We start from the raw sequence: 13,198 nt of genomic DNA on the forward strand, positions 1-13,198 counted from the left end.
ATGTGTGTCTACCTTTATGGCTTCAGTGGACCCTTCCAGGAGGACCTCGAGTGCCTGGCCCCCTTGGATACTAGGTAATATGTGGTCGTGGGGGAGCATCTAGGTAAAGGAGTCACTTGGGGAGCATCTAGGTAAAGGGGAGTCACTTGGGCAGCATCTAGGTAAAGGGGAGTCAGTATATAAGATAGAGGTATAGGGGGTGGGGATTGAGGGGCGGGGAGGAGTGGGGAGAGGCGGGGAGGGGCAGGGAGGGGCGGGGAGAGGCAGGGATGAGCGGGGAGAGGCAGGGAGGGGGCGTGTTTATTACTCAACACCTGGGTGATGGTGAGTCAGTTCGCGCCAGAATTCTCACACCCACGTGACTATCGCCGCCCGGACCACGCCCACAACACTCCCTCCGGTTCCCTCACAACTGACTTCAAAATATTACTTGCAATAAATTCCCGCTCATTTTTGAGTTGAAACACCATGACTCAGTGTTGCATGCAATTACCGCAACACAAACAATCATGAGAATTTAGATTTAAAACAAATCTTAAGATTCAACCCAAATATTCTGAGTTGTTTTGACGTTTCTTCAAGTGGAGGAAGGAATCGAACGTGTAGCAGGTTGGGAAGGCGTCAAAGGGGTGGAGTCTGGTTATTTATTCAGCCAATAGCGTGCCGGCTGGGCCCTCCTGCAGGGTTGCCGATGGCGCGCGTGTGTTGAGGCGTCATTATGCAGACACACGACGGTCATTAGCAACGCTGCCGGAGTGTTTATGATCAGTGGTGTGGGAACTGTTTACCTCCACCCTCCCCACCCTGGCTCCCTCCACCCTCCCCACCCTGGCTCCCTCCACCCTCCCCACCCTGGCTCCCTCCACCCTCCCCACCCTGGCTCCCTCCACCCTCCCCACCCTGGCTGCCTCCACCCTCCCCACCCTGGCTCCCTCCACCCTCCCCACCCTGGCTCCCTCCACCCTGGCTCCCTCCACCCTCCCCACCCTGGCTCCCTCCACCCTCCCCACCCTGGCTCCCTCCACCCTTCCCACCCTGGCTCCCTCCACCCTCCCCACCCTGGCTCCCTCCACCCTCCCCACCCTGGCTCCCTCCACCCTCCCCACCCTGGCTCCCTCCACCCTCCCCACCCTGGCTCCCTCCACCCTGGCTCCCTCCACCCTCCCTACCCTGGCTCCCTCCACCCTCCCCACCCTGGCACCCTCCACCCTCCCCACCCTGGCACCCTCCACCCTCCCCACCCTGGCTCCCTCCACCCTCCCCACCCTGGCTCCCTCCACCCTCCCCACCCTGGCTCCCTCCACCCTCCCCACCCTGGCTGCCTCCACCCTCCCCACCCTGGCTGCCTCCACCCTCCCCACCCTGGCTCCCTCCACCCTCCCCACCCTGGCTCCCTCCACCCTCCCCACCCTGGCTCCCTCCACCCTCCCCACCCTGGCTCCCTCCACCCTGGCACCCTCCACCCTCCCCACCCTGGCTCCCTCCACCCTCCCCACCCTGGCTCCCTCCACCCTGGCTCCCTCCACCCTCCCCACCCTGGCACCCTCCACCCTGGCTCCCTCCACCCTCCCCACCCTGGCTCCCTCCACCCTCCCCACCCTGGCTCCCTCCACCCTGGCTCCCTCCACCCTCCCCACCCTGGCTCCCTCCACCCTCCCCACCCTGGCTCCCTCCACCCTCACCACCCTGGCACCCTCCTCCACCCACCACCCCGCCCACTACACTCTTCCCCACCACCCACCACCCCGCCCACTCCCCACAGCTCATGGTAAGCCTTGCCACTGGAACAGTCAAGTACTGACAGGTGAACAGTTTTGGTGCCCAGTCAATGTTCTCTGCCAAGGTACCAGGGTTGGGTGCCAAGGCTTCGAACCAGGCCGAAATAACGCAGCCCGTCCTCCAAACAAAGATCCAAAAGTGATTCCATGCACCCGCCAAACCCCCTGTTTATGAATGAAAAACGGTTTACACACGACTCACAACTGCTGACGTTCGAACATATCCGGAACAAGTGTTTCACTGACGAATTTTGTTCGAATCACAACGCTATAAATGCTTCACCCACGTACTACAAATACAAATAATCGCCAACAGAACCTAAACACCTAACCGAACCTAACCTATGCCTATATAAGCACAATATGCTATTATAATATTAATTTATACTTGAGAAAATTCCCGTTTTGAATGAACAGCATGTTAAAATTTATGAATGCGTCTGTGGGGTTGACCGCTGGATGTAATGGACTCGAGTCGAGGACGGGTTGAATAACGAGCGGAAGCGCCTGTGCTTCCACTCCGCCACACCCGAGAAGTTTTTTTTTTAAGTCCATAAAATCAATTGGAAACCAGTGGTTTAAATATATATTTAAATATATTCCAGGCCGTGTTCCAGTTTAATAAACTCCGGTTGTTACATTTCCAGTTGTGAAGACAACTTTTTCTGGAAGTTATCTTACAGAAATAGTTCGTGAATGTTGATCTTCCTTGTCGTGTGGCGCTGTGGTATGTGCTCTCTTATGTGAGTGCCCACACCCACACACGAGGACCCACACCCACACACGAGGACCCACACACGAGAACCTACACCCACACACGAGGACCCACACCCACACACGAGGACCCACACCCACACACGAGGACCCACACCCACACACGAGGACCCACACCCACACACGAGGACCCACACCCACACCCATACCCACACACGAGGACCCACACACCCACACACGAGAACCCACACACCCACACACGAGGACCCACACCCACACACGAGAACCCACATCCACACACGAGAACCCACATCCACACACGAGAACCCACATCCACACACGACACAAGTGGAAACTGAGTGCCCAAATGAGTCACAGAGATATTAGAAAGAACTTTTTTAGTGTCAGAGTGGTTGACAGATGGAATGCATTAGGCAGTGATGTGGTGGAGGCTGACTCAATACACAGTTTCAAGTGTAGATATGATTGAGCCCAGTAGGCTCAGGAATCTGTACACCAGTTGATTGACAGTTGAGAGGCGGGACCAAAGAGCCAGAGCTCAGCCCCCGCAAGCACAACTAGGCGAGTGCAACTAGGTGAGTACACACAACCCACACCCACACAAGACAACCCACACAACCCACAACCTACCAAGCAACAAAAATTAGGCAAGAGAGAGAGGGCTGGGCAGGCTGCATATTTCTGGACTGCCAGAAAGCTTTTGACACAGTACCACATAAGAGACTAGTGCACAAACTGGAGATGCAGGCAGGAGTGAAAGGGAAGGTACTCCACTGGGTAAGAGAGTACCTAAGCAACAGGACACAGCGAGTCACCAAGGGTGAGGTCTCAGAGTGGCGGGGAGTCACCAGTGGAGTCCCACAGGGATCAGTCCTTGGACCTATACTGTTTCTGATATACGTAAATGATCTCACAGAAAGAATTGACTCGTTCCTCTCGATGTTTGCTGATGACGCAAAAATTATGAGGAGGATCAGGACAGAGGAGGATAGTATAAGGCATCAAGATGACCTAGACAAACTGAAGGAATGGTCCGACAAATGGCTACTAAAGTTCAACCCAGGTAAATGTAAGGTAATGAAACTAGGGGGAGGAACTAGGAGGCCAGTCACTGGATACCGAATGGGAGATGACGTCCTTCATGAAACGGACAGAGAGAAAGATCTAGGAGTTGACATCACACCAAACCTGTCTCCCGAAGCCCACATCAAAAGAATAACGTCTGCGGCATATGCGAGGCTGGCTAACATCAGAACTGCTTTCAGAAACCTGTGTAAGGAATCATTCAGAACCTTATGTACCACATATGTAAGACCAATCCTGGAGTATGTGGCCCCAGCATGGAGCCCGGACCTTGTCAAGCACAAGACGAAGCTGGAAAAAGTTCAGAGGTATGCCACTTGGCTAGTCCCAGAACTAAGAGGCATGCGTTATGAGGACAGACTACGTGAACTGCACCTTACGTCGCTGGAAGACAGAAGAGCTCGGGGAGATATGATCACCACATACAAAATTCTCTGGGGAATTGACAGGGTGGACAAGGATGGATTATTTAACACGGGTGGTACACGAACAAGGGGACACAGGTGGAAGCTGAGTACCAGATGAGCCACAAGGACATTAGAAAGAACTTTTTCAGTGTCAGAGTAGTTAGTAAAGGGAATGCATTAGGCAGTGATGTGGTGGAGACTGACTCCATACACAGTTTCAAATGTAGATATGATAGAGCCCAATAGGCTCAGGAATCTGTACACCAGTTGATTGACGGTTAAGAGGCGGGACCAAAGAGCCAGAGCTCAACCCCCGCAAGCACAACTAGGCGAGTACATTTAGGTGAATACAAGACAACCCACACCCTCACAAGACAACCCACACCCACACAAGACAACCCACACCCACACAAGACAGCCCACACCCACACAAGACAACCCACACCCACACAAGACAACCCACACCCACACAAGACAACCCACACCCTCACAAGACAACCCACACCCTCACAAGACAACCCACACCCACACAAGACAACCCACACCCACACAAGACAACCCACACCCACACAAGACAGCCCACACCCACACAAGACAACCCACACCCACACAAGACAACCCACACCCACACAAGACAGCCCACACCCACACAAGACAACCCACACCCACACAAGACAACCCACACCCACACAAGACAACCCACACCCTCACAAGACAACCCACACCCACACAAGACAGCCCACACCCACACAAGACAACCCACACCCACACAAGACAACCCACACCCACACAAGACAGCCCACACCCACACAAGACAACCCACACCCACACAAGACAACCCACACCCACACAAGACAACCCACACCCTCACAAGACAACCCACACCCACACAAGACAACCCACACCCACACAAGACAACCCACACCCACACAAGACAACCCACACCCACACAAGACAACCCACACCCACACAAGACAACCCACACCCTCAAACAAATTCTTTGGGATCACTCGGGGGACGATTTCACAAAATCCCCATCTTGCTCTCAGCATACTCCAGCTCTCAGCATAGTGCAGCTCTCAGCATAGTGCAGCTCTCATCATACTGCAGCTCTCAGCATAGTGCAGCTCTCAGCATAGTGCAGCTCTCAGCATAGTGCAGCTCTCAGCATACTCCAGCTCTCAGCACACTCCAGCTCTCAGCACACTCCAGCTCTCAGCACACTCCAGCTCTCAGCACACTCCAGCTCTCAGCATACTGCAGCTCTCAGCATACTGCAGCTCTCAGCACACTCCAGCTCTCAGCACACTCCAGCTCTCAGCACACTCCAGCTCTCAGCACACTCCAGCTCTCAGCATACTGCAGCTCTCAGCACACTCCAGCTCTCAGCATACTGCAGCTCTCAGCACACTCCAGCTCTCAGCATACTGCAGCTCTCAGCATACTGCAGCTCTCTGCACACTTCAGCTCTCAGCACACTCCAGCTCTCAGCATACTGCAGCTCTCAGCATACTCCAGCTCTCAGCATACTCCAGCTCTCAGCACACTCCAGCTCTCAGCATACTCCAGCTCTCAGCATACTCCAGCTCTCAGCACACTCCAGCTCTCAGCACACTCCAGCTCTCGGCATACTCCAGCTCTCAGCATACTCCAGCTCTCAGCACACTCCAGCTCTCAGCATACTCCAGCTCTCAGCACACTCCAGCTCTCAGCATACTCCAGCTCTCAGCACACTCCAGCTCTCAGCATACTCCAGCTCTCAGCATACTCCAGCTCTCAGCATACTCCAGCTAACAGAAGATATTTCCTCGGCGCCTCCACCCGTGACCCAAATACGTCCAGGGCTAGAATTTCCCGCTTTAATTAATGTCCGACATCTTTAATCCATTTCTGTCAGGATTTTTTTTTCAGCCTGTTGCGCCACGGAGGTAATTTATCGGACTCTCAACCCCCCCCCCTTTCCCCCCCTCCCCCTCCCCCTTCCCCTCCCCCTCCCCCTCCCCCCCCCTCCCCGCCCCCCCCGGCCGGTCACAGGTCTTGTGGGTTGTGCAGTTAGTGATCCTAATGAAGCGATTTGTATTTGCTGAGGTGAGTAAGGGGATTAGTACACTATGGGATGGGTGGTGAGTACGACGGGTCGTACTGTATTGTGGTAGTGGCTGTATCAGAGGTCGTGTTGGTGGCAGTACCAGAGGTCGTGTTGGTGGCAGTACCAGAGGTCGTGTTAGTGGCTGTACCAGAGGTCGTGTTAGTGGCAGTACCAGAGGTCGTGTTAGTGGCTGTACCAGAGGTCGTGTTAGTGGCTGTACCAGAGGTCGTGTTAGTGGCAGTACCAGAGGTCGTGTTAGTGGCTGTACCAGAGGTCGTGTTAGTGGCTGTACCAGAGGTCGTGTTAGTGGCTGTACCAGAGGTCGTGTTAGTGGCTGTACCAGAGGTCGTGTTAGTGGCTGTACCAGAGGTCGTGTTGGTGGCTGTACCAGAGGTCGTGTTAATGGCTGTACCAGAGGTCGTGTTAATGGCTGTACCAGAGGTCGTTCTGCTTTGCGTTAGTGCTTGTAAGTACTGGTTTGTGCATACACCAGAAACTACCAGAGGTCGTATCACTTCGTATGAAGGTATGACGTACGACCAGAGGTCGTATTACACTGTCTATTCACTTACGTCTTGTTCGGAAGCATTTTTTTGTAAGGCATCTCCTTGGAAGATTATAGAGATCATTCGTAGTTATTTGTTCAGCATTATTTGGGGTAAATGTTCATTGACGACCTCAGCTCAATGACGACAATAACTCGCACATTGACGACCACAAATCCACACCGACGACCACTCCCACACCGACGACCACTCCCACACCGACGACCACTCCCACACCGACGACCACTCCCACACCGACGACCACTCCCACACCGACGACCACTCCCACACCGACGACCACTCCCACACCGACGACCACTCCCACACCGACGACCACTCCCACACCGACGACCACTCCCACACCGACGACCACAATTCACTTAGATTTAAATCACTCACTTATGACAAAACTCACTTATTAACTACCATTTCTCATTAACGACTCTTACCTCATGAACGACTACGTCCCCCCCCCCCTCACACACCGCCCCTCATGCACTATCTTGCAAAGTCTCCTCGTAAAATGAGAGTACTCATAATACTCGTATCAATAGTACTCAAAATAAATTTTACGCCTAAATAAGTCAAATTTTGTACTATTCATTTGGTAGAGGGTCAGAGAACAGTCATAAACCGAACCTAATCTTCCCTAGGCCTAGTTATGAACGTATAGAACTAGCCTCAGTTCGCATCTGTTAGGCCTAGTATTTCTTAGTGATGGGACAGGTGAACACTTCACACACAAGACTCCTCGACAAGTAAGATAAATAATAATAAATAAATGTTTATTCAGGTAAAGTACACACATACAAAAGGTTTTACAAAAATTGATAGATTTATAGATAGAGCTGGTACATGCAATGCCTTAAGCCACTATTACGCAAAGCGTTTCGGGCAGAGGTATCATCAGGCAATTTCCTGTGTGATGGATGATGGAGATTTTTAGCATCACGTAGCTAGCTTTTTCACACTCTGTACTCCCCTTCATATAGTCTAGGGCAGCTGCACACATGCACCTGTACCTAAATGTGTTAATAAAAAATAATAAAATCAGGCAACATCACCGTGACAAGGTAACTGAGGAAAGGAGGATAGAAGCACAAACCAGTGAATCTGTACGATGGTACAACATGGTTGCAGCTGGCAGTCCCAATCATTATGGCCGAAGAGGAGGACGACGAGGGAGAGAATCAGTAATAGCGAGAATCCGTCTTGGATACAAATATCCTTGGAGACTCGGAATGGAAACAACAGTTGAGCAGCGGAGTTGCAGAATCTGTGGTGAGAGCGACGGACACCGCCTTGACCACTACCTGAGAGAATGTCAACACCTGAGAGACATTAGGAATATCTGTAGAATAATAAACCCTACATTGTTTGAGTTAGGAAAACACTATTTGTCAAATATTGATGCTGTTCTTAAAAGATTCCCCCATTTTGCACCCGCAAGATAACGTAAGCTTTTAAGGGTTGATAGATGTTAATCTTCTTGTTTGAGGAGCTGTTCACTTGAGACAGTTAAGCAAGTCCCAGCTGTGTCTGGGTACAAGTGACAGGATGAACAACCCAGCGGGTTTTCTTCCTATTGGGGAGTGTTGTACATGCTGCTATGGCGGTGTGTCCACTCACAGGATGAGTGGCGCTGTCCAATACTGTCACTATGGCGGTGTGTCCACTCACAGGATGAGTGGCGCTGCCCAATACTGTCACTATGGCGGTGTGTCCACTCACAGGATGAGTGGCGCTGCCCAATACTGTCACTATGGCGGTGTGTCCACTCACAGGATGTGTGGCGCTGCCCAATACTGTCACTATGGCGGTGTGTCCACTCAAAGGATGAGTGGCACTGCCCAATACTGTCACTATGGCGGTGTGTCCACTCAAAGGATGAGTGACGCTGTCCAATACTGTCACTATGGCGATGTGTCCACTCACAGGATGAGTGGCGCTGCCCAATACTGTCACTATGGCGGTGTGTCCACTCACAGGATGAGTGGCGCTGCCCAATACTGTCACTATGGCGGAGTGTCAACTCACAGGATGAGTGACGCTGCCCAATACTTTCACTATGGCGGTGTGTTCACTCACAGGATGAGTGGCGCTGCCCAATACTGTCACTGGCGGAGTGTCAACTCACAGGATGAGTGACGCTGCCCAATACTGTCACTATGGCGGTGTGTCCACTCACAGGATGAGTGGCGCTGCCCAATACTGTCACTATGGCGGAGTGTCAACTCACAGGATGAGTGACGCTGCCCAATACTGTCACTATGGCGGTGTGTCCATTCACAGGATGAGTGACGCTTCCCAATACTGTCACTATGGCGGTGTGTCCACTCACAGGATGAGTGGCGCTGCCCAATACTGTCACTATGGCGGAGTGTCAACTCACAGGATGAGTGACGCTTCCCAATACTGTCACTATGGCGGTGTGTCCACTCACAGGATGAGTGACGCTGCCCAATACTGTCACTATGGCGGTGTGTCCATTCACAGGATGAGTGACGCTGCCCAATACTGTCACTATGGCGGTGTGTCCACTCACAGGATGAGTGACGCTGCCCAATAAACTCGCCCCTCGGGGCAAAATTGAAATTTAGGTTGGGTTAATGAACAGTTCCAGATTTTGTTAAGTTCTGCAGAACACCAGTAGTACAAAATGTGAACATTTTGTTGGGCGGAACAGTTCATATTTTGTACATTCTCTCCATAGTCGCGATAAGTACAATCTCTCAGGAGGCTGAGTTAGAGGTGTACACTCCACATGTGCACAACGACGCCATTCAACAGGTGTAGCAGGTTTGTACGTCATATGTGACTACAAGCTTTTGTGATTTTGTTTATCTTCGAAGACTTGCAAGTCTAACTTTGCGATCAGTCGCGCTCCTTGACGTAGACGTCAAGGCCTTTGCTTGCAGTTACGTCTCCTTGACGTAGACGTCAAGGCCTTTGCTTGTAGTCACGTCTCCTTGACGTAGACGTCAAGGCCTTTGCTTGCAGTCACGTCTCCTTGACGTAGACGTCAAGGCCTTTGCTTGCAGTCACGTCTCCTTGACGTAGACGTCAAGGCCTTTGCTTGCAGTCACGTCTCCTTGACGTAGACGTCAAGGCCTTTGCTTGCAGTCACGTCTCCTTGACGTAGACGTCAAGGCCTTTGCTTGCAGTCACGTCTCCTTGACGTAGACGTCAAGGCCTTTGCTTGCAGTCACGTCTCCTTGACGTAGACGTCAAGGCCTTTGCTTGCAGTCACGTCTCCTTGACGTAGACGTACCGAACATTGTGCTGGGTGGGGGCGTTGTCACCCGGCACAAGAGTGAGGATGAAGGGGTTTCGGCTGGCCGGCGCTCCGCCCCCCTCTCATAAAAGGTTATCTCTGTCCTCGTTGGACTCTTTACTTCCCAGCTTTACGAGACGAGGAGCAAGCCATCAAAAGTCTTCCCCTGCTGGTACAGCTTCATCTACCCAGCTGGTGCACTATCATCTACCCAGCTGGTGCACTATCATCTACCCAGCTGGTGCACTATCATCTACCCAGCTGGTGCACTATCATCTACCCAGCTGGTCACCGTCATCTACCCAGCTGGTCACCGTCATCTACCCAGCTGGTCACCGTCATCTACCCAGCTGGTCACCGTCGTCCTGTCGGGAGTTGACTGTAATGCGTGACACTTCAGACGTTATCGACCAATCAGATAAAAATGTGACGCAAAAGTAAGATAACATAATATCGACGTTTGCAATGTACCGGCCTCGATGGGTTAGGTGGGTTGCTTGGGTTGGTAGGTGTCTGGCTAGGCGTGTGGGAGGTAGGAAGGTGGACAGGTTTGTGTGGGTGATAGTGGTACCAGTAGTAGTGATGGTGGTAGTGGTACCAGTAGCAGTGATGGTGGTAGTGGTACCAGTAGCAGTGATGGTGGTAGTGGTACCAGTAGCAGTGATGGTGGTAGTGGTGGTAGTAGCAGTGATGGTGGTAGTGGTACCAGTAGCAGTGATGGTGGTAGTGGTGGTAGTAGCAGTGATGGTGGTAGTGGTACCAGTAGCAGTGATGGTGGTAGTGGTGGTAGTAGCAGTGATGGTGGTAGTGGTGCCAGTAGCAGTGATGGTGGTAGTGGTGCCAGTAGCAGTGATGGTGGTAGTGGTGCCAGTAGCAGTGATGGTGGTAGTGGTGCCAGTAGCAGTGATGGTGGTAGTGGTGCTAGTAGCAGTGATGGTGGTAGTGGTGCTAGTAGCAGTGATGGTGGTAGTGGTGCTAGTAGCAGTAATGGTGGTAGTGGTGGTAGTAGCAGTGATGGTGGTAGTGGTACCAGTAGCAGTGATGGTGGTAGTGGTACCAGTAGCAGTGATGGTGGTAGTGGTACCAGTAGCAGTGATGGTGGTAGTGGTGGTAGTAGCAGTGATGGTGGTAGTGGTGGTAGTAGCAGTGATGGTGGTAGTGGTACCAGTAGCAGTGATGGTGGTAGTGGTACCAGTAGCAGCGATGGTGGTAGTGGTACCAGTAGCAGTGATGGTGGTAGTGGTACCAGTAGCAGTGATGGTGGTAGTGGTACCAGTAGCAGTGATGGTGGTAGTGGTGCCAGTAGCAGTGATGGTGGTAGTGGTGCTAGTAGCAGTGGTGGTAGTGGTGCTAGTAGCAGTGATGGTGGTAGTGGTGCCAGTAGCAGTGATGGTGGTAGTGGTGCTAGTAGCAGTGATGGTGGTAGTGGTGCTAGTAGCAGTGATGGTGGTAGTGGTGCTAGTAGCAGTGATGGTGGTAGTGGTGCTAGTAGCAGTGATGGTGGTAGTGGTGGTAGTAGCAGTGATGGTGGTAGTAGCAGTGATGGTGGTAGTGGTGGTAGTAGCAGTGATGGTGGTAGTGGTGGTAGTAGCAGTGATGGTGGTAGTGGTACCAGTAGCAGTGATGGTGGTAGTGGTACCAGTAGCAGTGATGGTGGTAGTGGTACCAGTAGCAGTGATGGTGGTAGTGGTAGTAGTAGCAGTGATGGTGGTAGTGGTGGTAGTAGCAGTAATGGTGGTAGTGGTGGTAGTAGCAGTGATGGTGGTAGTGGTACCAGTAGCAGTGATGGTGGTAGTGGTACCAGTAGCAGTGATGGTGGTAGTGGTACCAGTAGCAGTGATGGTGGTAGTGGTGGTAGTAGTGGTGATACTGAGCTGACTGGTTGGTGAGTCTCTCTCAGCACTCTCAACAATGGTGGTTAGTACCCACCTACCACAAGTCGGCTGGTAGATCATGGTAGATCAGTCAAAAGTCTACTTCTGATCTACCCTCTACCTCACGACGTCTCTATGTCGTAACCCAACAACCTAAGCTCACACGATTAATTCCCATTAAATAGACAATGAATTAAAAAATCAATCAATAATAATAAAACCAAAAAAAATGTGTCGTTCATTTGAGATAGAAGATTATAATAACAGTTTCTTAAGATGCGAGGGAGACGTCCTGTGAGGGGAGGGAGTTATTTGGGTCTCCAGGGACACGAGGGCGGGTCTCCCCTCGACCTGACCTGCCCCTACCAGGGACCAGCGCACGTGTCAACACTGGCACGACCAATGTTGACGACCGGGGGAATATACAAGGGGAATATACAAGGGGGATATACAAGGGGGATATACAAGGGGGATATACAAGGGGGATATACAAGGGGGATATACGAGGGGAATATACGAGGGGGATATACGAGGGGGATATACGAGGGGGATATACGAGGGGAATATACAAGGGGAATATACAAGGGGGATATACAAGGGGGATATACAAGGGGGATATACAAGGGGGATATACAAGGGGGATATACAAGGGGGATATACAAGGGGGATATACAAGGGGGATATACAAGGGGGATATACGAGGGGAATATACGAGGGGGATATACAAGGGGGGATATACAAGGGGAATATAGAAGCAGCCTCGTACCACAAGGAGAAACATCTCCATAACTACTTTGTGTCGTTATCGTGACCTTACTGATAGCTACATGACCCTGGGGGCTCATGATCCTACACTACCCATTCACCACATCACTGACTAATGCATCTCTTTGTCAACTACTCTGATACTGAAGACAATGTCTTCAGTTTCTAATGTCTCTGTGGCTCATCTGTGTTCTCAATTTCCACCTGTATCATCTTGTGCGAGTGCCGCCCGTGTTAAATACTTTGTCTTCGTCTACCCTGTAAATTCCCCTGAGAATTTTGAATGTGGTGATCATGTCTCCCTGAACTCTTCTGTTTTTCAATGACGTGAGGATCAGTTCACGTAGCTTTTTCTCGTAACTCATATCTCATTGTTCTTGGAATGGAATGGAGGCATACCTTTAAAACTTCTCTGACATAGTTTTGTCCTTGACTAAATATAAACTCGACACTGGAGCTGCATACTTCAGGATTGTTCTGACATACGTGATATATAAGGATCTGACTGATCCCATACACAAATTTCTAATGGTTGTTCTAATGTTTACCAACCTTGCACTTCAGGAGACAGGTTCGGTGTAATTTCAATTCTTAGATGTTTCTCTTTGTTTCATAAAGGATTTCATCTCCCAGATGGTACCTTGGGTC

General features: G+C 51.4%; 1 protein-coding gene across 1 annotated transcript; it reads left to right on the forward strand.

The window, feature by feature from the left end:
* Nucleotides 1-5,797, forward strand: LOC123757651 (uncharacterized). Its single transcript, XM_069327426.1, has 2 exons — nt 1-74; nt 5,143-5,797. The coding sequence occupies exons 1-2, from the start codon at nt 1-3 to the stop codon at nt 5,795-5,797; spliced, it is 729 nt and encodes a 242-aa protein (XP_069183527.1).
* The last annotated feature ends 7,401 nt before the right edge of the window (nt 5,798-13,198 follow it).

The sequence above is a fragment of the Procambarus clarkii genome, chromosome 19, assembly GCF_040958095.1.
Source record: "Procambarus clarkii isolate CNS0578487 chromosome 19, FALCON_Pclarkii_2.0, whole genome shotgun sequence".
NCBI classification, from domain to species: Eukaryota; Metazoa; Arthropoda; class Malacostraca; order Decapoda; family Cambaridae; genus Procambarus; species Procambarus clarkii.

Bases quoted from the DNA above. Each gene is read 5' to 3' on its own strand.
- LOC123757651 (XM_069327426.1), top strand. From the start codon at position 1: ATGTGTGTCTACCTTTATGGCTTCAGTGGACCCTTCCAGGAGGACCTC. The intron at 75-5,142 runs GTAATATGTGGT...CTCTCAGCATAG, and splicing joins CTGGCCCCCTTGGATACTAG to TGCAGCTCTCAGCATAGTGC.